This window comes from Etheostoma spectabile, chromosome 9 (assembly GCF_008692095.1).
Source record: "Etheostoma spectabile isolate EspeVRDwgs_2016 chromosome 9, UIUC_Espe_1.0, whole genome shotgun sequence".
Lineage (NCBI taxonomy): Eukaryota > Metazoa > Chordata > Actinopteri > Perciformes > Percidae > Etheostoma > Etheostoma spectabile.
Window position 1 is genome coordinate 36185619 of NC_045741.1, and position 26404 is coordinate 36212022.

The 26404-nt window shown below is 42.3% G+C and overlaps 1 protein-coding gene across 2 annotated transcripts in view; it reads left to right on the top strand.

Moving 5' to 3' along the window:
• ssbp4 (single stranded DNA binding protein 4) overlaps positions 1 to 26404 on the top strand; it is an 85409-nt gene that overhangs the window by 13524 nt on the left and 45481 nt on the right. For both annotated transcript variants that reach the window (XM_032524756.1, XM_032524755.1), the window contains exons 3-4: positions 2146 to 2207; positions 13288 to 13372. In XM_032524756.1, the coding sequence (XP_032380647.1) occupies positions 2146 to 2207; positions 13288 to 13372 (147 nt within the window). The remainder of the gene's footprint in view (positions 1 to 2145; positions 2208 to 13287; positions 13373 to 26404) is intronic.

A 26404-nucleotide genomic window follows, 5' to 3' on the forward strand; every position in this document is an offset into this window, starting at 1 on the left:
CATGCTGCAAATAGAACACAACACACAACTACCTAAGTCTGAAAGTTAATTCTTGACTCACGAAATGCGGTTGAAAGCTCTGGTCTGGAAAAAGTAGTAAGTGGTCTATTTCAGTAAGTAATAATAATTGTCATTGTCGATTACTCTGCCTTTTAATCTTGATTAGTCGATCAATCATTTTGCTGGTGTCTGTTATTGTATTTTATCCTCTACAGTATATCGCGTCGTCAAGTTAGTGAACGTGGTTCTCAATTTGCTTGTTTTCTTATTTATTTGCTAAATCCCATGTATGTGTTTAAGGCGGGATGATGTTTTCTTTGCAATGCATTAAGATGTCTCTACCTCAGCACCTTTGTACCTCACAGTCTCACACACACACACACACCCGCGCGCGCACACACACAGAGATGTTTCAATAGATAAGGGATTTCTATCCCTGCAGGTAGACTAAAGGCACACACACACACACACACACACACACACACACACACACCTGAACATCTAATGAGAGCGCTATCACCTGGACTCTCCTGCCTCAGTTAGCCTCTGTTCTTCTTCAGTGAGGAGCACACACACACACACACACACACACACACACACACACACATGCACACACAATACACTTCTGTCCCTGAGAGGACTTTGCCACTCTACGCTCTCCTGCACAGTGCAGCACTCAGCTCTTTAGCTGCATTAAATCAACAGGCCCAACCCACATACGCCACATCACTATAAAGTGCACTGGGGAAATCTATAGAATAGACACTTTAATAGAAATCAAAGGCATGGATCTAATTTTCCATGTATGTATATATACGGTGTGTGTGTGTGTGTGTGTGTGTGTGTGTGTGTGTGTTTATATATATATATATCCTACTGTCACTGTTAAAATATTTTAATCATGATTAATTGCATGATAAAGACACTTTAATAGAAATCAAAGGCATGGATCTAATTTTCCATGTATGTATATATACTGTGTATGTGTGTGTGTGTTTTATAATATATATATATATATATATATATATATATATATATATATATATATATACATATATATATATATATATATATATATATAAAATTTATTTAAACTTTACCCTTTCCTTTATCCATTTCTGCTCAGGGAGGATTGTTTCTGTTAGCTAGCCACAACTAGCCTGGTTGACACCAGACCCTTATCAGTTATAAGTGAGAGTGGGTCTGCGGAAGCTTCATTCACAGCACATTTCCAAGGGGGCGTCACCAACGGCTGCCGCTCAGATGCCTCTGGGCGCATTGGATAGACCTAAAACCAATCAGATCAATGAAGGAGATGATGTATGCAGACCAACGGAAAAACATTGCTCCCAGCGAACATGTTGCAGAGCCCGTCGTCGTGTAAAGCCCGCCTCAACGGTTGTGATTGGTGCCTCGATTTGGAAAAATTGGAAATTGGCTCGAATGGCCAAACTAACTTTCAGAACAAATCTCAAATTTGCCAGAAGTTTGTTAGGGTTTTCCCAGGCTAATCCACAACTACTACTGCATCGCTTTCTGATTATTTTTTTTAAGCTATACGTAGCGGCACGAGGGGCAAATCACAAAACGTGCGTGCACTGAATGCGCGTCCCAAAAAAAATGAGTGCCGTTAAAAGGCATTTGCGTTAAGAAAAAACATTGACATATCTTGCTGCTCTCATACTGTCCTCACAGACTCATGTATGTGTGGTTATGGGAATGTGTGTGTGTGTGTGTGTGCGTGTGCGTGTGCGTGTGCCTGTGTGTGTGTGTGTGTGTGTGTGTATGCGGAATCATGTCAGTAGGAGTGTGTGGAGCAGGCAGCGGGTCTGCTATCTCTCACTGGATCTTATCTCGGTGTCCAGATACAGGCAGGAGCTCTGCTGGTTTGTGAGGGCAGTGGAGAGGGCCACTGCTTCAAGACAGTCACAGTTTCTTATCCACAAACTCAGCGCTGCACCGCACTTCACTGCGCTGCCCGTTGGCCTATTTTTCTGTCCGACAATCGCTCTGTGTCTTAAGTTGGGAGGACAGTTGAGCAAAATGATTACATTATGCATAAAACATGCTGCGAGGTCTAATCTTTCATTTCCCTCCTCTGTCTTCTCCCCTCACTCCTCTATTCCACGTCTCTCTTCCTCTCAGATCCGATGGGAGAAGAACATCACACTTGGGGAACCTCCAGGATTTTTACACTCATGGTGGTGGTATGTATATGTTGATCTTCTTGCTCTTTGTCTCTCTTGACCACACACACACATGTTATTTCAACAGCTCATATTCATACTGTAGAAGTACTCTTAATAGACTGAAAGAATGTGCAGGGGTGGAGAGGGACAGTAATTGCAGGGAATGCTAAGTGCATTGTCTCTCACATGTTAACAAGTGCTGTTATCCTGGCGTCTCTCTGATTGACAAGTGAGCTAACTTGCCTTGCTCTGTTATTTAAAGGAGCACGCCAACTTATTGGGACTTTAGCTTATTCACCGTATCCCCCAGAGTTAGATACATACCCTTCTCATCTCTACCGCACTCACCGCTAGACTAGCTAACCACAGAGGCTGCAGGTAACTGGCTAAAACTAGCCTACTGCTCCCAATAAGTGATAAAATAACGCCAACATGTTCTTATTTGCATGTTGTGATTTGTAGAGTCACAGCATGTACAAATGACAAGGTCACATGAGACACAGCCATCTTCTAACCGTATACAAACTGGGAACTATATTCTCAGAAGGCGAAGCAATGCAACTTCTGCTACTTGGGCGGAGTGATTTGCTCAAAGCACACGAGAATCCCGGTGGTGAGGAGCAGAGTAACAACGGTAATCACTCTGCCCAAGTAGCAGCACTTCGCCTTCTGAGAATATAGTTCCCAGTTTATATATGGTTAGAAGATGGCTGTGTCTCATGTGACCTTCTTATTTGTGCACGCTGTGACTATACAAATCACAACGTCCTAATAAGTCGGCATGTTCCTTAAAGTTTTTTTTTTTTTAACTCACATCGAAGTGTGCACTGTCCAATCAAAGTCAAAATCTGAGATAGATCCCATGAGGCTTTGAGGGTTGTAAACAGGAAGTATAATGTTGCAATGGATTTATTGAAGTCGGGGCTACAATTTGAGCCACTGGGTTTTAGCCACAATTTGGAAAGTATGTTGAATAAGCTATTAGTAGTTGTTGTGTGCAATGTACTCATGGATGCACAGACAACTATCACTGGATTTCATTGAAGAGAATTTTAAACGTGATCGTTTTCATGCAAGTTTTGGAGTTAAAAGGAGCGTCTTTTTAGGATTTATACTCAGATTTATAGACATTTGTTTGCGATGGACATCAGAGATAGTGGCATCTTCTGTAAGTGTTAGTCATGTTTAAATCTACAAATGTGTATCATTTATGTGTGGTCACATTTGTCTGAGGTATGACTCCGAGATGGAGTGCCATTTGAGCTGTGCATCACAGCCTTTGCTGCTGTAACTGCTAAGTGTCATGTCAAGTCATTTTTATTTAAATAGCCCAATATCACAAATCACAAACTTGCTTTGGGAGCTTTACAATCTGTACAGCATATATGTTAATGAGCAGGTCAAATCAGCAGGTCAAACTATGATAACTAACTTCCAGTTGTTTTGCACTAGTCTGCACCTCTCCTTTTAAGCTCACACACTCTCAGTCACTATCTTTGCCTCACATCTATCTCACTATCACTCACAGTTTGATAACCAACTCCATCGTCCAAATTATAAGACTTTTTAAACCTGATGCTCCATTTAACAGAAGGCTCTGATGTGGGTTGTTCCTCTTTTCATTATGTGTCTTTAAACAAATCTGTCAGTTCTCTTAATACTAGATTAATAGAGGACAGTGTTCTCTATCTGGCTGGAAGAACAGGGTCAGTGGGCTTAAGGACCGATACGTACACCGTTTTCCTTCCAGGTCTGAATTAGAAAGGATAGGAACAGCATCATTTAGGATTCCCCCTTTTCCAGTTGTCAGAATAAGAGCTTTCAAAGTTAAAGGCAACGAAGAGAGCAGACTGCCAGTGAGGAGGAAGTTAGGCAGCTGGAAAGGATGCAGACAAAGAATCAAGCAGGGCAAACAGGCAGGGAGGTTGAGAAGCTGAATCCTCAGCAAGGCAGCACGAGAGTCAAAGAAAGCCTGGATAAGAGGTTTGACAGGGCCCGCTTTGTTTGTCATTCATGCTATCCTGCTCATCCCTGCCCTGTGTAGTAAACCCAGACATGCGGCTTCATTCATTCATCCTCTCTGGCCCCTGTGTGTGTAGTAATTGTGCAGCCTGTTGACACGGCTCATAATGGTCCTTAAAGAGCCTGGCTTCTCTCAACCTGGCAGCACTCAATTGGACAGCTACCAGTAATACTGACAGAATGACATAGACAAACAAACTGCGCTGCGTAAGTTCACGCTCGCTTCTGCCTGAACCAATAAGAGGGCTTGGGGAGACTGGCCCAGTGCGTGTGTGAGAGTGGGAAACAGAAAGGGAAACTGAGTGCTTGTAGTGTGTGTTCTGACTCTAATGATATATTTCAGCAGAGTGTGGGAGATGACCTAGTGCGTGTGTGTGCCAGAGAGCAGTTGGAGTGTAGGCTGATGATTAGCCAGGCTGAGCAAGGCAGGGCTCCGGTGTAGTATGACCTAGCTGAGGGGCGTCTGTCTGGGCCACGCAGCACGTGGACATGGAGACTCACTGGGGGTGGGGTCTTGGGGTCTGCTGCCGGAGAAGAGGGGGGCGGAGTCCCCTGTCCACCCCTACGCCTGCACCCAGCACACCCCCCTCCGACCTCCAGCCTTCCCCAAAACAAAAGCTCCAGATGGTAGGAAAGCCACCAGCCTCCCTCATCCCTCACCCTTTGCTCCCCCCTCCCTCAACCTTTGTCTGGAGGCCTGTCCCTTTGTTTGCGGAAGAGAGACCCCAGAACGGATTAACTCTTTGCATTCCAGTCTCTTTTGTGTTAAACAGCCAAATCTAAGACCCCAACCCTGCCGCCAACCCAGCCCCACCCCCGTCCTCCCCTCCTCAGCACCTCACTGAGGTTTTCTTCCCTCCTGGCTCAGCTTTTGTGGCTGTTTCCTGTAGGATGGCGTTGGCTGTAAGGGGGGGGGGGGGGGGATGTTGGGGGAGGAAGAGGGAGTCTGGTGGTGGGGGTCACTCATCCACATCTGTTGTTATGGGTGGAAGGATAAAGAAAAGGCTCAGCAAGGACTGCAGGTGTTGATTGTGTCATTAGCTCCCTCTCTATTGGCTGCTGCTATAGTTGTCTCCTCCTTATCCCAAAATCGATTGCTTTAACCAGTTTTCACTGGTTGGCTTCTGAATTCTCAATACACCTCCCCACACACACAAAACACACGTACACATCTTTCACCTCAACACACATAACACACGCACACATGAAAACCTTAGCACAACAACAGTATGTCAAGGGATCCTCTGTGAGATTGCCCCTAGCTGTTTGTGAGGGGCAGAGAAAACATTGAGAGTACAGCCGCCCTCTGCTCCATAATGTCTGGACTGCTCTAATGAAAACAGGTTTAAGACAGTATTCTCCCCTTTTCCCCCCTATCCTCTACTATCCTCTCCTTGCTTAATTTATCACATCATATTGTTCAATCGTAAATTGGAGCAGCTGAGTTTGGAAGAACCTTCCACATCAGCCTCCTAGTTGCAGTTCCACATAGGAGATGGACCACCACTGCCACTTAAAAATTAAATAAGATCCAATAGTAACACTAACACAGTCAGTTCAGCTAATGTAGAAGGAGCTGTACACTGTTTGTTTGTATCTGGTTTCACTTCAACCTGCTACAGTTATGCCACAGATCAAAAGACTAATTTAGGCTGTTGAGTCTACAGGGCCAGCAATGGAGGGAAGCATCTGGGAATAATGCGTCAACAGTCTTAATTCAGAGTAACGGGAGATTTTCCTATTTTTCCTGTTCTTGCTATAGAGAGTCACGCCCCTTCTTGTGGACCTCATGGGAGCTATCTTTCAAAAACGGAAGTGAACGGGGAGAGGAAAATAACCTTTTGAGCCCGTTTGAATTGAGCCACAGATTACAAATATGATGTTTGTCAATTTAAAAGATAATTTTTCAACTGAAGACAGTCTAATTAGCCGTAGGTTTGTCATATGACCACTTAGTTTTGTGTGAACCAATCATCTACATTACTGAACTACATCTTTTGTCTCTTTTTACGTCACCTAGCTTGATGCTCAACTTGCTCGCTAGCTAGCTAGCTTAGCTCTGTTACACAACACATGTAACGTTCTCTTACCTTATGTGTTTTATCCAGTGAAGTATTTTCTGCAGATAAGCAAAAAAACAAGCAAGACCCTCCGCTCATTTGAGTCACATTACATTCACGGAACAATACACACAGACATTGTAGTTTCAGTGAGATGTCATCCATGCAACGTTGAAATCACATATTTTCACAGTCTTATACTTCAACAGTTTAATAATAAATTGAGACTTTCTTTGGTTGAAAAATTATCTTTTAAATTGATGAACATGATTTGTAATCCATGGCTCAATTCAAACAGGATCAAAAAATAATTTACCTCTCCCCGTTCACTACTGTTCATATTTTTTCAAAAGAAGTAGAAGGGCGTGACTTTGGCTCTCTATTCCTCTGACGTCGTAGATTGCTTACTGATGGCTTCCATGGATATCCTGAACTTATTAGCATAAAAAAGTATCAATTGTAACTTATCAAAACTTTAGAAAAATTTTAGAACTTTAGAAATAGGTTCACTTAAGAAGAATTAAGGTTTGGTCACACCCCAGAAATTTAGGACAAAATCAATTCATTTAAAATGCAGTTGTTGCATTCAGTGAATTTGCTCAAAGAGGCAAAACAAACCTGCACAGAGCTTTTGTACTAAGATGATATGTACATGAGAGGAGATCATACCTTTTGGCACATTAGACCTTCACAGAGCAGTTCCACCTTTCCCGCTCAGCTGCTATGGTCCGCACCTTGCTTTTGTCTTTCTTTCTCAACTGTGCGCCTTCAGGTAGTCTTTGGTCTTCTTCTTTTTTCTTCTGCGTCCGGGTCATTGTCGTGTTGCAGTTGTTGCTTTGGTTTTGCTTTAGTATATGTGCGATCATCTTCCATCCATCACTCAGCGGCTTCGTGTTGGCTTGTTCCAGTGACTGACATGGTCTTGCCATTGAATTTGGAAGATTCTTCATAAGCTAAGTTTCCATCCACTTGTCAATCGAATTATCTGAAGTTCGATAAAAAAAACTCAAATGCGAATAATGTTTCCATCCAACGGCTTTAAAGTGAATAAAAACCTGTGCGTAATGACGTCACATGCTGTTTTGCGATCAAATTGGTACTGTATATCGAATTGATTTGAGACAGTTTAAGGTGTTTCCATTAATTTCCACTGAATCGCATAACATTTAAGCAAACATTTGCGAACAAAGTTTCTAGACAAAATGGATTGCGCCGTCTACCAACAAATGATCAATATTGCACAAGTTGTAATGGTGCTTATGTGCCAGCTGATAGTGACATATCAAGCCATAATAAGAAAACAACGACACTATCAACACATTGCTATGATGATGCAGATGCAACTAGCCTTATTTTCCCTCCGGCACCACTGCGAGACAACTGTTTTTTTGACACATGTATCGCTGTTTGAGCGCCTTCCATTTACTCCGGAGGAAGTCCCATGGCTTGTCATAACCTTTGTTGGCCATTTCCTTCGCGAGTTCTTGATAAATTATGCCATTTCTAACGCTAGCAGGAGGGTAACACGGTGTAGACAACACTGATTGGTTTAGTTTTTCTCTCTACTGAAAACACTCAAAATTTACAAACAACTGAGCTATGTGTTGGAATTGACTGGAATTCTCCTTTAATTCTGATAGAAACGTGTGGAAACATAGCTATAGAAACTTGTTCTGGAACACATCAACTACTTTGTTGTTTTCCTTGTTCATTTTCCATGTCTCACTCCCATAAATTAAGACTGGCACCACCAGTGTTCTGTACAGCCCTATTGTTGTTCTTCTTGAGATGTTGTGAAGCTCCAGATCTTCTTTAGTCTGAGGAATGCACCATTGACTTTTGAGAGTCTGTTCTTCAGGGCCTTCATTCCAACATTCTACTTTACAAATTGTGGCTCCCAAGTAAGTTAACTCACTTACGTCTTCAACGTCTTGTTTATCGATCTTAATTCTCTCCCGGTTCCTTGCAATAATGCTCAACACTTTTCTTTGTTAATCTTGAGTCCCACGTTTCTGGCTTCTTCATCCAGTCTCGTTGTTTTGTCTTGAATCTGCTGTTTGGTTGGGGAGAGTAGCGCTATATCATCCACAAAGTCCAGGTTGTCAAGTTTTGATGTGAGCTTTCACCTAATACCAAATAATAATAATAATATGAATCCATAACAATATGTAACAAAAATCTTGATGCATTGCATCCTTGTTTGATGCCAGGTTTCATGTCAACCATTCACATATTTCTCTCGACAACGTGTGAACTAATTGTGCCGGGCCACCTTCCTGTGTGAATGGACACTTTGTGTTTGGCTGTCCAGAAGGTCTTTAAAGCCTACACCATGTACCTCAATGTAGGAATATCCTCCACCTGTTAGTGTGAATATCTAACAAAACAATATACACCTTCATTTTGTTGTTGGTTCCTCCGAAGCCATCCGTTGGTTTCAAAGGGAGTGTTCCTGATTTACATGGTACAGGGATGTTGCTGTTGTCCAGGAGAATAGCTGGTACTTGAGTAGAGGCAATAAAGACAACTAGAAGGCTTGTGTTGCCCTACCTCCGCTCTTTGATTGCAACACTTTGACTGATAAGAGGAGGAAACGAAATGGTTGGCTTTTTCTAACTTAGTTTTTTTTACTCTCTGGTTCTTTGCTCATGCTCTGTCTCCACCTTATCTCTATCTGTCTCCATCACTGCCTTAATTTCTATGTATATTTCTGTCTCTCCTGACTCACTGACTGAAAACGCACACACAAGATTATCATGTGGACCTGCCCCCAACAGCCTGTGTTCTATCTTTCTGTGTCTTTGTTTACACTCCTTATTATAATGGAAAGGCACATTGTAACCACTGGCTTTGTCAGACCACAGTTAATTGCAAATAATTATGGTGATGACATTTCATTTTAGTAATTGTGTTCTTCTGGACGGCTGGCCGCTAATCCCTTCCTCCTCTGTTCTGGATACAAAGTGTGTGTGTGTGTGTGTGTGTGTGTGTGTGTGTGTGTGTGTGTTTCTCCTTTAAATGAATAAAAAATAGTTTGCATGACCCCAAGCTGCAAGCTAAATCTCTTTTGTGACTCTTCAAAGTAAGAGCGAGTTAAGTTGTGTGGCTTAAATACCATCAGTTACTACCCATAATACCATAAAGAGCTTCCCATGATGAGATGATTAGATTGAAATGATTAGATAATTGGATAGAAAATTTACTATTACAAGGGTGTGCAGAGTACAAGATTTGTTGCAGATTGCTGGTGCCAATTAACGGCAAATGTTGACTTCCCAGATAATTTCTAAAGATTAGTGTCTCTGAAAAGGAAGCAACAACAACTACGACATGGGCTTTTTCCTCAAGATGTGGGTGGGATTGTCAAATCAGAGCTAACAATGGTCCCATCCAGACTTTGTCTGTATTTAGTCCCAGTGATATCTGAGATGGTACAGTTGATGGGACTGGATTTTTTCCCCCTGATTGCACCCTGAAAAGATTCTTTGGCACAATATTAGAGTAATTCAACTCGCTAATCTCACATCTTTTCATAGTTAACGGCTCAGTTGTAATTATACAGAGGAATGTATCCACCTAAAAATAATATCTGAATAATGAAAGTCTCAGTTTCAACTTGTAGTCTCGTCCACTGTCGATCCTGCTTCAGATTATGCAGAGACACCGAGAGAATAAGTATTCCCTGCGTGGCTCAGACAGAAGCAGGTCAGCTGTTCAAATTGCAAGATATTTCAGACTTCACAGGCCATGAGATGTTAGATTACCTTTCCCCTACACACCCCTGGACCCGTACATGTACCTGGATGTGTCTTTTCAGGTAACAAACTATAACCTGTCTTCCATTTCATTTCCCTGAGAGCTGATTGGATTTGCGATGGAGCATCTCTTTTAACCCAACCGATAGATATGATAATGTTCACTGGCTTTATTGTCAAGTCACAGAAGGGCGGCGGGACACACGCACCATATGTGTCCACCACCGTCATTCTCAGTGTTGGGCTAGTTACATTTAAAAGGTAATTAGTTACAGTTAGTTACTTCTTCCTAAAAGTAACTACTATAGATACTCAGTTACAAATTACAAAAGTAACTAGTTACTTCAGAAAGTAACCAATGCGTTACTTTCAAGTGCATTTTTAAATACTCAAATGTGACCCCACCTCCACCGCTCTTTAACAGAACATAAAATACATGTGCATGTTCAATTATTTATGATCAATCTGAATGTTATAATAAAATGGAAACTTAATACAATACTTTATTAACCGAAACAATGTACACACATCTAAACTCTTTTAATGTTGCTGTGGGACAAAGTAAGACTTGACTCCAATCAAATGCCATGTATGTAGATATTATTGTGCGTCAATACAAATAACAACATAGATGTTTTGGAACTTTTGATATTGATTCCCCCTCAACAGGCCACAACTGGGCAAAATTAAATTGTGCTTGTTAAGCACTATAGCAAAAATAAATAACAAATATATACACTCTTTGTAATGCAAATAACGTAAGTGGCCTGATGTTTATTCTTTTGTGCTGATGTGTGCGTCGAGCCGGCATCTGTGTGTGTGTGTGTGTGTGTGTGTGTGTGTGTGTGTGTGTGTGAGTGACAGCGATTAGCTTCGGAGCGAGTAGCCACTCTAGAGTCATAGTACCTATGTCATAGTGCCCCCCCCCCCCTTTGATTTCATGACGCCATACCTGTCTCTTGTTGACTGACTCGCTTGTGTTGTTTGTTGTGTTCGACTATGCGTGCTTTTGAACACCCGCCCAACTCTATCTCTGATTGGGTTACCATGAAATTTTACTCAACCTCAGCCAACCGTTAGCATTTATGCGCTTGTCCTGTGCACTGCCCACTAACCAAGGAAGAAAAAAAAGTCTTTGCTTCTCGGCTCAAAGAAGTTTGTCTGATTGAAAATAAAACAGATTCAATTATAGTAACGCGCCGTATTTTTCGGCAGTAACGGTAACAGCAGTATTAAGATGGCAAGAGCAATCAATTAGATTACTCGTTACTGAAAAAAGTAACGGCGTTATTCCCATCATTGGTCATTTTCTGTTCCTTCAGCGCCCTCCTCAGCTAGAGGGGACCCCAGTGCTCACCCAACTCCTTGGGGCATTGAGGTTTTGTATCTTGAAATACTTAATTACATTTCTGTTGTAGTTCACATGCTTTGAGATGTTGGTATTGTGTGCCGAAGGGTTGAAATGCATCCTTCTTTTTATTTTTTAAAACACCTATCGTTGTTCATCAACAGAGTTTTATAATAACTGTATTTAGGAGGTAATAGCACCAAACCCTGAAAATCAAACGTCTTGTTCTATGAAAAATGACCAACATTTGACAGGGTGCTAGTGAGCAGTTCTCTGCCAGATATTGGCAATCATCTAATATTTTCTGCTCCATTTCGCAGTCATATCAGTTGTCACAGCTGCCCCCAACATCAGCACAACAAATGCATGTAACAGTTTATTTGCACGTTTAAATGACAGCAAGAATGAGTTCAGCAGTTCTTTTTTTTTTCATACGCTGTCCATGAAATCCCTATCTTGAAGAAGGAGAAGTCCTTAATTTGGACCGGCTTAGCAGGTACTTAATTTCACTGCAGTAATTAAGGGCCCATTTGGAGTGGGACCTGGTGACCTCTGCTGCCCTGGAGGAGTGGGATTGGTCTAATTAACTCATATGAGTACGGCTGATTGGGAAGTAAGTAACATAATCACAGCTGATTGGTCAATAACTTGCAGGTTGCCAGAGCAGATTGAGAGGAACGTTTAGTGACCCGTCTGCTGCAGGCTTCAGGCTGGACTATGGCAGCTAGCTTGTATCTGACTGCAGAGGGTTCATGTTTTTACATGGCTTTTCAATAGGGGTTTGGTATCTAATCTCTGAAGCCATAGCTTTGAGTATTGCAAATGGTAAAGTAGAGCTGAAATACATAGTTGAATAAGAAATTAGATAGTTGACTGGGATTAATTTAAGTAGTGTTTCTTTTCTTTTTTAGCAAAAATGCTAAAACACAAATGTGAATATATGCTGGTTTTGTTATGATAGCAGACTAAATATTGTTGGGTTTGTGAAAGTTGGTTGAACAAAACAAGCATTCAAGTCCAAGTTTATGGAAACTTGGGCTTTGTAAAATTGTGACATTTAATACTAAAGAAATTAAGCAAGAAAATAGGATAACAGACCATGATTGCTCTAATGTCAATTTGATTATCATGACTTTCCCAATTAAATAGAATTCTATTTGGTAAAAAAAAACAACTCTAACTTTCAAAATATTTATCGACTAGGTACTTCAAACCTTTGCTGTACTCTCAACAGGCCGTCTCCCAAACTATGTCATTTCTGCAAAGTTCTTGAATCTCTGCTTATGTCAAGGCACTGTTTAATGCTGCTGTCGCGATTGGATTTGTGGTTTAACAAATAAAAACTAACAAATAATACTGATTTTCCCAGTGTGCTACGATACTCTTTACCTACGTCAGGCACTCTTGTGAATGCTGTGCACAAACACTGCTTTGTTAAAGGAACTGAAACATCTCTTTACAATACTCAAAAAAGTATCATTTTAATATATTGTACCTGTATCCATATTCATGCCAGTATTTAAACATTTTGAATGATTGCCAGCTCTACTTTATAATTGTCTAAGCAGATTTGTTGTACCCCCATCAGTCCACTTTAAAGCAACACTAGGGAACTGTTCCCACTTCGGTCCCACTATAGGTTGGAAGCGGAATTGTGCCATTACGTTACATTGCCCAGTTGATTCGAACTACAGATCCACTACCTGATCCAGCAAACTTGCACATTGTAATGTAACGGACAATTCCGCTTCCAACCTATAGGGGGACCGAAGCGGGAAAGGTTTCCTGGTACACAAACTTGTCTTCATTTGCAACCACATCCACCTCAGAAACACTCAAACCAGGAACATAATTTATCTTTGGATCACACAGTGAAGTGTAACTAGTGTCACTTTCTTGTCCTGTGTGCACAGTGTATTCTGGGATCTGTACTGCGCTGCCCCGGACCGGAGGGAGACATGTGAACATTCCAGCGAGGCCAAGGCTTTCCATGACTATGTGAGTGAACTTAAACAACCCTCCAGTTGTGTATGAGGGGCACAAATATGCACACATCCACCACTTGGACACACTCACACACGCTTGTGAGCACACACAAGCACATGCAGAGTGTGTATCAGGGAGAGGGAACTCTTCTGTCTGTGATAATGCTGCTGGTTCTTGTTTTGACATGTCCGGTCTGCATGCTGCAGCCTCAGTTCTGGATGGGACGGACTCCGTCTGAAATAGCATGCTTTTAAAAATGCAGCAACGATGAACACCACTTCTATATTTTATTGGAAAGCCCTTAGACTTCCATCTTTGAATTTTTAAAGTCTAATTCTAAGTCGAATTTTTAAAGTCTAATCGTCCACAGCCTCGGTTGGATATCTGTTCTCTAGGGCTGTAACGATACACCAAACCCGGGGTTCAGTTCATATTACAATTTTTAACCCACAATTCGATACAAACCTTGATATTTTTTTATTTTTTCCAACACCAAAGATTCTTTTGTACCTCAAAATAATGTTTACAAAATTGTTTCAGTGGTTCAGTGGCTCTTTGGAATGAGACATAAGAATAATGGCAATGGTAACAGTAATGGACAATTCCACTCCCAACCTGTAGACGAAGAGTTAAAGTGCTTTGGTGCCTACTGTAAAGGTGCTGGTTGACAAGCAAGTAGCTAATGCCAGGGCTATAACGTTTGCTAATTCTTGGTGGGTAATATAATATTACAACACCGTTTAAAACGCTCAGTTATTTTTAGTATGATTGTTTTGACCGAGGTTAACAACTCCGTGCTAACCCACAAATTCATCAGTAATGTTTACTGTATAGATAGACGACTAATCTAACGGTAATTTAGCTAGCTAGCACACCTCTGTCTTCTGCCTCAGTCTCCCGGCGCTGCAAGACTTCATTTGGGATGACAACAGCCCCGGCCCAAGGACACATCGACAGTCAGCCACCAGCCAGCTAGCAGCCATCCCGGTTAGCACTTAACTCCGGTGCTAAGGATAAATAACGGCAGTTTACAGCCCCCCCCTTGCTTGTAGCAGTTAGCAGTTTACAGTTAGCTAAATTTACCAGACAAAACAGGGATAAGGCATCAAAAGGACTAATAGTAATTTAAAGACGTGATAGCATTGGATCTGGACGGGAAGGATAATTCTGGGAGTTGAAGGGGTGTGTTGCAATTCTGCCTTCTTACTCCGCTACACAGGTGCGTAGAGCAGAGTTTCACAATTTCGGTTTTATTTTGCATATCGTTACAGCCCTACTGTTCTCTAGCGCTGTAGGTCAGCTGCTGGCCGCACTTCCTCGAACGCTGACCCCTCAGGTCTCAGTGAAACTGTCAGTCTGAAAGGTCACAGCACTGCCTGGCTATTTATTGGTCCACTCAAGGCTTTAGTAAAGGTCAAAGCACATAAAGCAGCTGGCAGATCACACAAACACATTGACACACACAGTCACAAACAATACATATACACATAGGACACATTTAGAGCAGGACAGGCTTTGCTAGTTGTGGCTGCAGGGGCTGGACAGGCAATGAAGGGTCAGAGTCCACGGCCCTCTTGACCCTCTCATCCTCTGAGGAGTTGGTGCAGGTGATGAGTAACCTATCGAACACACACAAGAGCTGGCTGGTCAATTGAAAGTCTTTGTTAGTCCAACTGTCATTACTGCAAATGACCATTTTGATGTGACTGTGGCCCTCACAGACTCAACCCTCTTACTTTCAGTCACTCTGTGTCTTTCTTTTTGGCTTTGTCCACACTATATGTTGCCTGGGACGTATTTAAATACAGATTAAACGGGTGTTAGGATGTTAACTGGACAGACTTGCCGTACGCACTTCATTCAGGCTGTTTCAGCCCGCAGCCAGGCACCCATTCAGTTGAACTTTCTTATGAAGTTTGACAGCCAAAGTGTGAGCATTTGTCAGCTGAACAGATTACATTTGTTGTGCATGTATTACACATGTGTGTGTGGGCACGAGTTAATGTGTGTGTCTCCACTCCAGTCTGTCTGTGTGTGTTTGCAATGTGTTGGATCACCATAAGATTAATTACATGGTTAATTAAACCTAGTAGTTAATTAAATCTGACAACTGTGTCTAATTAATCTAAATGCAATATAATTTCCTACACCTTTCTCCAGAGGTGGGCCAGCTGGATACCTGCATGTCAGCTCTTTAACGGCTCCGGTTTGACAGGCCTGCTAAATATATGGCTGAACATCAAGCTTCAAGTTCTGCCACTGTGAAAAAGGGGCATTTTAAAAGTGTTCCTCTCTCTCTTTTGACTTCATAAATCAGTCAGGATCACTAACACTGCTGTATATGTGAACATAAAGTGAATAATCAAAATGTAAACGGCAGTGTAGGACTTGATCCAGTGGTTAAAAGGAAGCCATGAGGTCTTGTGAGCTCATTTTCAACAGACAAACGCATCACTTAAGTTGTGAACGAAGGATTCCGTTGGATGTTTGGCCTTTGAGCCGGCTCAAGTTCAAGAGGTCAGAGTGTGTGAGCTGTCTGTCTGAGAGGGCTGATCTGTTGGAGTCGCATTAGATTTCAAAGAATTAGTTGCCAGCTTGTAACTTAAGTTATAATGTTCGAAAACATTCTGGATGTTGTGTGCAACTTTTTGTACACATTACAACAAAATTCAGATTTGTGTGTTTGCTCACTGGTAATTATTTGGTTCTTACCAAGCAAAAAAGACTTAGATTTAGAAGTGTTAGATAATTTATCTTGTTTTAAGAGTGATATTTTATTTTAAGTGTTAACTTTACACTGTAATCTTAAATCAAGCAAGCTTGTCAAGTGAAATTATTTTGCTGCATGGACAGATAATTTCACTTGTTTTGAGTACCGTTTCCCTTAGATTTAGTGTTTTTATCTTACTTCTAGACACCCTTTTTTTGCAGTGCTCTCTTTGAAATGCACTAGAATTTAAAAAAAGGTTCTGCATCTCTGAGTAGTGTTTGGCTGCACAGCATGAGTTGCTAATGACTGACCCCGTAGGGCCATTTCATGATAAAGGAATACTATAATTGTAATTTATTTGGTTTAATGTTGATTGTAAATGCTGGAACTTTTTAAGATTCAACCCTGGGTGACAGTCAAGTGTGTGTAAGGTCAGAGGGCGTATGAGTAGTAAAATGTAAGAGTAGGTGTGTGTGTGAGCAGCCGTGCTTTTGTGACTGTTACCGAGCAAGTGTGTGTGTGTGTATGTGTGTGTCTTTGTGTCTTTGTGTGACAGAGAGAGGCAAAGAGTGTCAGGGTCGAAGCGTGTGAATCCCCAGGGTGATGAGGGGTCTGTCTGTCTCTGATTAACTCTGGCTCCTTGGTCCCCGCAGACTGACGGCCTGATCAAGTCTCTATCACGGCCCCTTGCTGATAACAGCTCCCTCATTCCCCCCGGATCACAGAGTGAAAAACAACACAGCTCCCAGGAGTCGCACGCGCTCCGCTCTGTGCTGTCGTTCAGCAGGAGTTGTGAAAGAGGAATGTGTGTGAGATAAAGCAGGATTGGTTTGTTTTTATTTATGTTTAATTTAATTTAAATAATTTATGGTTTTCTCCGTTAGCTACGCTGTCTGTTTATTGTGGATAACAATGAGAAAATATCGGAATGTGCTATAAAACTGATATTTAGAAATACAGTATGCTTATTTATTTCCTGGAACTAATATGGTTGCTAGGCAACATTGAGCCAGTGTACAGTCTTAGTTACAGATTTGGGTTGGCTCAGCTCAGTTTGGCTCAATTTGGCCCGGATTGAAGGCACCTCTTACACAGCCCTGTCCTACTGGCCCTTGTTGCGAGCAATGATGTAGACTTTGTGGACTCTCCAGTTTTGGAAAGATAATGGAATATAATGTGCTAATCCTCAGATCTGGGGACTGGTTGACAGCTAATCCAGGGGAATGTGGTGGGATTGGAGCCCTGGCCACACTCCCAGAACTAGAGGCCTCTGACTGGCTGGATCGCTGGTTGGCTTCACCCCTGGATGGCGAGTCTGCTATCATAGCCACTCAATCTCACACGTAAATACTCACACATGGAAGCACGCTTGTGTGTGTATCACATACCCACACTCACGTACAGTACACACACTCAAAGTCAGCGAGACAATACAGTATCTAAAGAGCCTCAAGTCTTGTATCTCAATAAAGTCATTTGATTGGTCTCTCATGTCGTCTTAATTGTTGGAGTTGTGTTTCCGTCCTTCCTCTTCACATGGCCGTTAAATCATGTTTATTTCCTAAAAGAGATCTTATAGTCCTCTATTCTGCTGGAATTTGAATGTTCCTCAAAAGAGTACTTTGTTGAGGAAACGTGTTTGATTATAAGAACATGGCACGTCTTTTGTAACTCAATATGAATGATTAAAGGACGGGAGCTTTGTGATGAAGAAAGCATACATATTGACGAGCGAGGACGAGGCACACACACATATTCACACACAAACACACACACACACACGCACACGCACATTCTTGCTCACATTAAAGCAGGCAGAAGAATGAGTCTCTGTTGTGTCTCCATCTCTGACACAACCATGCATGCACACACATGCAATCACAGACAAACAGTCTTTCAGGAAGTGATACACTCGGCCTTGTTGTTTCAGACATTTTGCTTTGCCCCAGCCAGAGGTCGCAACCCCGAACATCTGGGATTCATGCCATTCTGGGTTCACCGCCTGCGGATTGTCACAGATTTAGTGTCACAAGTGCGTCATTCACATCGCAGTGCTTCAGTGACTCCACTCAGCTCTCCACTTGTTGACAAGAACTGTCGTGATGGTAGAAATGGAAGAGTCTTCTTTTAAGCATCAAAAATATATTGCGATAGTTTTAATACATTTGTGAATGTTGATCAGAAATGATTAGGTGAAAATGAATGATAATCATTTTGTCGTTTAAGTCGTTAATCAGGCGGAAAAAAAAGACAAAGATTTACTGGTTCCTGCTTCTTAAATGGGAGGATTTGTTTCACTGTAAATGAAAAATACAATTCTTTGGACAACATGAGCAATCTGAACATGTCATGTTGGGCAATGTGTTTTGGATTTTCATCACCGATTAATCAATTTGTCCAAAAAATGTCAGAAAAGAGTCATACATGCCCATTGCGGTGACGGCTACAATTTTCTTGTTTTGTCAGATATTCAATTCACTGTCATATAAGGCAACAGAAGAAGTACTGTAAATCCCCCGTAAATGATAAAACAATTATCAAAATCTCGCTGGTTTATTTTCTGTCAATCAACTAATCAATTTAAAACTGATACTTTCAGACCTAGAACAATTAATAGAAAAGACAAACCAATGGGAATAAGGGTGAGTTAAATTCCTAAATCTGTGCAGTGTGCAGACGGGAGATAGATGGAGGTGCACTGTTGCCTGTTGCCTGGGGATTCTTTGAGAGGGTTAAACATTTGTTAGGCTCGACCACAGTAACAGGTGGCACGAGGGGAGGAGCGGCACTCTGTAAACAACCGTTGATGGCCAAGCCTTTGTCTGGACTCTGTGTGTGATTTTGTGTGTGTTTTCCATCTCCACAACTCCCCGTGTCGCCGTACCAGGTGCTCACTCGCCACACGTCTGCTGAAGCCCTCCCTTTCCTTTCATAGCTGTCTTTTGTCTCAGAAAAGACAGAATTTACTCATCCTGCACCGTTTTCCTGCTTCATTTCCTCTCAGGTCTTTTTCAACGCCCAACCCACCCCCCCCCAACACCCGTCGCTCTTTCTTTCCTTTCCTTTCTGTTCCACGCTCTCTTTCTTATCCTCCCCCTCTCTCCTTTTGCCTCCATCCCTCTACCTCTCCTCCCGCCGCCCTCCCCCTCTCTCAGAGGAGATTGATTGGGTAATCTGGCTGGGTGCCAGTAGTGCCCGCTTTCTTGCTCGGGGGAAGGAGAGAAGCGGGGGCGACATGACGACATGCAGGAATAATAATAACATCCATAATATAGGCAGAGTAGGTATGGATGGAGGGATGAAAAAAAGAAAGAGAGAAGAGGCATGGAATCGGTGTTGGCACGGCGATGTCTTCTTTATACAGATTCTCGTGGCCATTATCAGTTTAAATATAGCCTACACCCAAATGGCATGCCACAACAGTGTGTCTCCATTTCTGTCCGTCTCTATCTGTCTTTCTATCTCCCCCCCCCCCCATGTCCGTTTGCGCCCGTGTCGTCTTTTAGTATCAAACAGTGCGTGGAGTGCAGGCTGCAGGCAGACGGGCGCTGAGCGGGAGGACCCTGTCTTTGTGTGCCGTTGTTTACCGTTGTTGCCGTCTAAATGAAAAAGGCCAGTTGGCTCCTCTGTCTGTGTATACCTTTCCCTATCTGAGGGAAGCAACAAAGCCTGAAAGTGCTGCCCTCAAGCTGTGTGTGTGTGTGTTCGGCTGGAGGTCTGGAAGTGACAGAAGCAGAACATCAAATATTGTTTATGATTCCCTTCCATCGCAGGTTCATTCTGGGCAAGCTTAAAATGGGCTGTGGTTTAGGATTTGATCTTGAATCTGCAAGCATGAGCTCCTGGATCTGTTTGACAGAAGAGACAGACATGAAGACAGACAGATGGAGACAACAAACCATGGACAGAAAGACAAGCGGCAGAGGGGAGACAAGGAGGAGAAACAGGAAGCAAGAGGGAGTTGGAGAAGAAGGGAGGGAGACGTATCAGCGTGCAGAGAAGAATATGATGTCTGAAGACACTGGGGACTCTTTTTGAAGTCTGCATTTCTCATATTTTATCTGAGTTTTGGTGCTAGCTTTGCGGTACATATTACTAGCCAGAGCAGCGTAAATGCCACGAATCGGCCTGAAGTTATTATGGAAGCCAACCCTTGCAGCGTTTACTTTCCCTCCTTGAATGCAAATTTCCAACCCAGTCCCATTTAATTTCTCTAACCCAGTTCCCCACGAATGCCCTCTTAGTTGCAACATCATCATCCATAAAATGTAAACGCATGCTTTAAATGAATACTACATTCTTGGAAATAGTAGAAACTCCTCAGGGCATTGGTTTATCTTCCCCAGGGGAACGAGGGTGAATGCTGCCAATTCTGTTTCAGTTTAGTCATTTTTTAGGAAATAGATTATGGTTCAGTAATTAAAAAGAGCAACATTCATCACTTGTTTGCCTCAACAGAAACCAGTTTACTGTGGAGAATTGGAGTGAGCAATTTGTCAGGGGGTTGGAAGTTGGAGGGCGACCTTCCATGCCAGAGTTGTTTCTGTCAGTGGTATCTTGTCTGTGGAGTTTTCTACAGCCAAGGGCTGCATCTCCACACACACACACACACACACACACACACACACACACACACACACACACACACACACACACACACACACACACACACACACACACACAGTTCACTGACACAGGTGACTTCACTTACAGTATTCATTTAACTATGGTGTAAAGAGTCTCTGTTCTGCACAAAATGGCATAAATCACTGCAATTATGATGCTTTTGCTGTGTTTGCTTCTGCATACTTTGGCACCCAGCAACGACTTTGTGTTTTTATAACTTTGTGTCCTAAGCTGGGAGAGTATAAAACAGCCTGATATAATGTTCCAGCAACATAAGATAACTTGTGAGCATTTTACTGTTTTACGAATTGGATTTCAAAGTAGGTTTGCAGCTCGTCTCCAGTCAACTTTTCCAGCTGCGTAGCTCCCTGTTCTCTATTCCCAGAGCAAAGCTTGGAGCAGCACTCCTTTACTGCCGTTCCTCATTAGGTCTAAAACCCTGCCGATGGTTACCAGGATTGTCAGGCGGTCCCAGGGAGTGAAACCTACCTTTAAACACACTCCTGTTGGTTAACTTCGGGGAGTTGTGAAGCCCTTTCCTTCTTTTACGCCAAGTCCTTCAATTAAATCTGCTCACACTGGTGCTGCTGTGGTGGACATAATATAAAAAAGTTAGATTTTTAACTCTAACATTATTGCTTGTTGTTGTAGAGGTCCAGGAGCGTTACTGTTAACTGTCCGCTGAGGAATTTAGTGTTTGGCAAACCATGCAAGGGAAGGAAATCAAGAACTGGGACGTTCTGTGAAAGTGTTTGAGGACACTTATAAGAGATTAAACAGGACGTTTGAGATCAAGATTTTTACTCCTGATTCTTAGACGGAAAAAAAAAGATGTATATTCTGTAGGTTTGCTCAGCAATCCACAAATATAAGGTATAACCCGTTATGTAAAACAAGTCATTGTGATATGAAATAGTCCTTTGTGATTTTTCTGCTGAAGGATTGTGTAGGAAAGGGACACATTAAACTACATATAGGTTTGTAAAATTGATGCAAAAAGCGTAGGTTTGGTTTTAGAAGTGGGGGGGGGGGGGGGGGTAAAAACTGGACTTTGGTGGCAGAACAGTCAGAGAACAATTTTCATAAATAACCTCAGCACAAAAATCAACCTCAAATAGGTAAAAGCGAGAAGGAGCGGCAGGATGGTTTGAGTCTTTACAGAGCTGCTTTCACAGTGTTTTGAGGTGAAACTTCCAGGTTGTATACATTTGGGGGTGTTGCCTTGTACTGCTGCTTCCGCCGCCGCAAACTACTGATTGTGTAGTTGGTGCTTTTGACTGTTGCTTTCGACCCGAAAAAGGCCGCTCTTTAGTTTGTTTCCTCATCGTGGTTTGATGACTTGTTTTCTCAGTGACCAGACATTGGGTCATAGCTGTCATGAGTTTTAACAAAAAGTTAGATTAAGCGTTTACTTCCCCTCCGTCTCCCCTCTGCTTGTTTATTCTACATGTTGCATGCTTGTCTTTACGTGTTGCAGTAGCATTTGTCACATCAGGGTTTTGAGTGAATTAGAATGGAAATGAAGTTGATTTCAATTGCTTTGAGAAAATGATAAATGTTTGATTTAGTAAGTAACTTCAGCTTCACTTCTCAAGTCGGAACTGTTTTGCTGCTCGACACTCGAGTTTGAGTTTTATCCTTTTCAACACTATGACAATCCTTTTTTTTCTGAAAGTCTGTCACTCCTTTTGTCTTTTCTTCACATCTTTGTCCACTCTTACAATCTTGGTCCTTCTCACACACACTCATGCACACTTTGTACTGGCCCTTTCTCCTTTGCCTCTGCCTGTCTTTGCGGGAGTGGGCCGGCTTGTAGCTGGCAAACGTCGCAGCCTGGCACAGTGGGTCCCTGGCACAGCGTGCGTGTCTCTGCGTGTGTGTGTGTGTGTCTGCTGTCTGCTGCACAACTCTGCCAGTCCACCAGTCTCAAGTACCAGCTGGGCAGCCAAACTCACACAACCAAAATAAACCGGCCGCTCTATCAATGAGCCCATGGGTTGAGGCGTGTGTTGAGAAGTGTGTTTGCTTGTGCTTGTGCGTACATATCTATGTGTTTGTGTGTGTGTGTTTGTGTGTGTGTGTGTGTGTGTGTGTGTCGGACTCCCTGCTTATTAAGTCTCATTGAACTGAGTGGCGAAACAAACACAGTCCTTCCTTCCTCAGATGAATGCCGGAGATGTTCGCCCGTCTCAATTTTGCATTACACTGAGGCCCTCCCTGCTAGGATTAAAGACTAAAACAATTACAAAGCCGTATTTGCAATTCTATTTCTCCTAAATGCAGACTTAATCCTCATTTTCCAAAGGCAGCAATACTGAGAAGCAGAATAAATGTGTGAGAAAGATCCAGTTCAGGGACAGTTCTTTCAGGGTTTCTGTTGCTAAAATAACACTTATAAGTTATGAAGGGGGGGGGGGGGGTGCTTTTAGCAGGTTGAGTTATATTTAGAGAACAGTTTGTTTCTGCCTAAAGCCTGTCGTTGTAATGAGGGGATGAATGAACAGAATCAGCAGGGGAGTCGTTGATTTTCACACCGCTTGTGCAGAGAGACGTACTCACATCCTTGCAAATATTAGCATTTTGTTTTATTTGCGTGTGTGTGTGCGTGAATGTGTTTGTGTGTGTGTGTGTGTGTGTGCGTGTTTTTTTTACATATTCACGTGTGTGTGTTAAAGTGTGCGAGTGTCCTGATGGCGGGGGCCACAGTGAGCGTGCTTTACTGCTGCCCAGGGTATATTTACAGACACTGACTTTAATGCAGTGTAATGATTATTTTTATTCCAGGTACTTCGGCAGCCTGTTCACTCTGAGTGGAACGACTCCCCATTGGCCCACTGATTACCTCTGTGGCTGCTGCCACACCTGGCTCCTTCAGCTCTCCTCTCTCTCCACAGTCGCACTCTGAGAACTTTGTCCTATTTCTTACCACACCTTCATCTGCTCATCCCTTACTCGGTGCACCTTCACCCATCACATAAATCAAACAGTGGGCTACACCTTTATTTTCTTTGGTCTGTTTCTCTGCTACATAATTATCATCTCCTCATCTCTTCCTTCCCTCCGTCATTACACCTTCACTCCTCTACCTATCCTAATTTAGGTCTATGATTTCAACCTGCCCACTTTATTTACATCCACACCTTTGCAGCTTCTCTTTTCTCTGGGAAGTTGTTTCCAGAAGTGTGCATAAATGCTGGCCAATATATTTCTGTACACGACAAAGTAACCATTATGTATAGTGGATGGCAATCTCACAAATATATATATATATACCATATGTTGGCTTTGGTTTCATGCTTCAGACATGAAGTGTGTGTGTTAGATGCAAATGGATTGGTGGTGTTTTAGCCCTCAAAGTTGACTTCCAGGCAGTGCTGAGACCTTCAAGGCACCTAACCCTAACCTTGCCCCCTACCAGGCAGCGCTGCCTGGAAGGCAATGATGGGGGCTTAAAACACCAAACACAATGCAAATGACTGTATCTGGGGTTCTTGGGTTTTGCATGCTCCAACAGTTGGCCTAAAAACCTGTTGGTGGAATGCCTTTTGTTAAGCTCATTTTCAGCCCCACTTGTTTATAATTTCTTCTTTACATCCGCTATATCCGTCCATCATCAGGCCTTTGTCTACTTGGTTTAAAAAAGTGACTATCAGAAACAGAAGAACATGTAAATGGATCACGATGAAAAGGAAGATGAACTTCCCTCTTCATCAGGAGTGTTTCAAGTCAACATCGTGTTTATTTTCTGATCTTCCAGTAGAGTGTTTTTTTCTCTCCTGCTTTCCATTTTACAGGCTCTCACCTTGGGTTTGGTTGTACGCCACTGTTCTCAACCTTGTTCCCTTGGTTTTCATGTTATCCTTTTATCCGCACACTTTTTCACTTTCAACTTTCCTCTTTTTCATTCAAGAGGAAGGCAGCTCACCCAAAATGCTTTAGCGATTAACATAATTACCTTTGAACCACTTCTCATTCTAAGTCTTTTTTTTTAAGTTTGTACTCACTGCAACTAACAAGTTGAAAGTTTTTAGACTGTCCTGTATAGAAACCTTCTGAAGCCATCTCATAACTGCTGGCTCATGACAACCTTGAAATTACTTGGAAGGAGTAATGAGTTAATGTTCTTGGAACTCTACAACACGTATTGGTATTTTAACAGAAAGTCATTAAAACAGACTTTTGGAAGAAAAAAAATGTATCACTGAAGATTTTTGCCAGTCTGAGCCTTCTTACTTAGAGTTTATCTTTCACACAGTGAAGAAAAAAACATGATAATACGTGTTTATATGAGTGTGTGTGTGTGTGTGTGTGTGTGTGTGTGTGTGTGTGTGTGTGTGTGTGTGTGTGTGTAACTGATGTTTTTCCCCGGAGTATTAGCCCGGCTTAAGGTCAGGGCAGAGTCAGAGGCGGCCCCTGCTGTCGTCAAGGGTTAATTCTTCAGAGAGAGCCAGAAAATTAAAAAAAAATCCACATCATGTACTAAGTAACAACTGCAACGTGTGAACTTCCAACCTCGACTCTGCTGTCTGCATGTAAGCCTTCACATCAGTTATTTATATCTCTCATGATTAAGTTGAATGGATAAATAGGGCAGCACATCTGTTTCGTTATGACTGAACGTTTGGACTTATTTAAGCTGTAGTGTGTTCATGAATGTATTTGTGCAAAGAGTGAGTGTGCGTGTGTGTGTGTGCACATGCTCACATACTGTTCATGTATTATTCCTCTTATGTGTCCCGCCTGCGCCGTCTGATCTGTTTTTATCACATCAGATCTTTTCTGTAAAAAGTGACATTTGAAGAGAGAGATCCACAACACTGCACTAAACTCTGTTGCACTCTGAAAAGGTCAGCTTTTACTGAAAGCTTTTACTGAGTGCGTGCGAGTGTGAGACAGAGGTTTCTTCTGAACAGTTAGAAACGCGCTGTTCTGAACCGAGCTGCTCTCTTCTGTCTCTACTGTTCTGCTGGATGCTGTAATCTCTTCAGTGCATGGCCAGATTACTGTCTGCTCCATATTGTCTGGTGGCGGACTGCAGGATGGAGAGATGGCAAGAGGAGGGGAGAGAGGGAGGGATGAAGAAGGCTCTGCTCTGATCTGATGCTGCATAAGGAAGATTACCTTTTTATTAATGTATCCATCTGGACGTTTGCTATAGTTGGTTGTTTGTCCAGTCTATTTGTTTGTGTTTAAGGACATACTGGGTGAATGTTTCAATCTGGATATATCAAGGCTGAGATTAGACATGGGTGTTATTTCTCAAGAGCTGTCAACCAAATGACTAAATCACAACGTAACATAATTATGATTAGATTGTATTAAAATAAGTGTAGAATTCCCTTCATGACTAATTAATTAAATATTTTTAATTTTTAATAGAATGATTTTCAGTAAAGGAAAAATGAAGAGATTTGAGAATTCATTGTGCCCCCACAGACACCACCCCCACCCTTCCACGCGTCTTCCTCTCCATCTCTTTCTGTCTCCTGTGCACTCCGTGCAGAAATGATTTCCATTCCTGCTGAATTAATGAGGTTCTGCTGAACTGAGAAAAGGCAAGGGGAGTACACACACACACACACACACACACACACACACACACACACACACACACTCAAGCAGGCAGGGAGACACATACACAGTAACACACAGACATTTTCAGAGGCACACATCTACTATAGCCATATTTAAGTCCGTATTCACTCTCA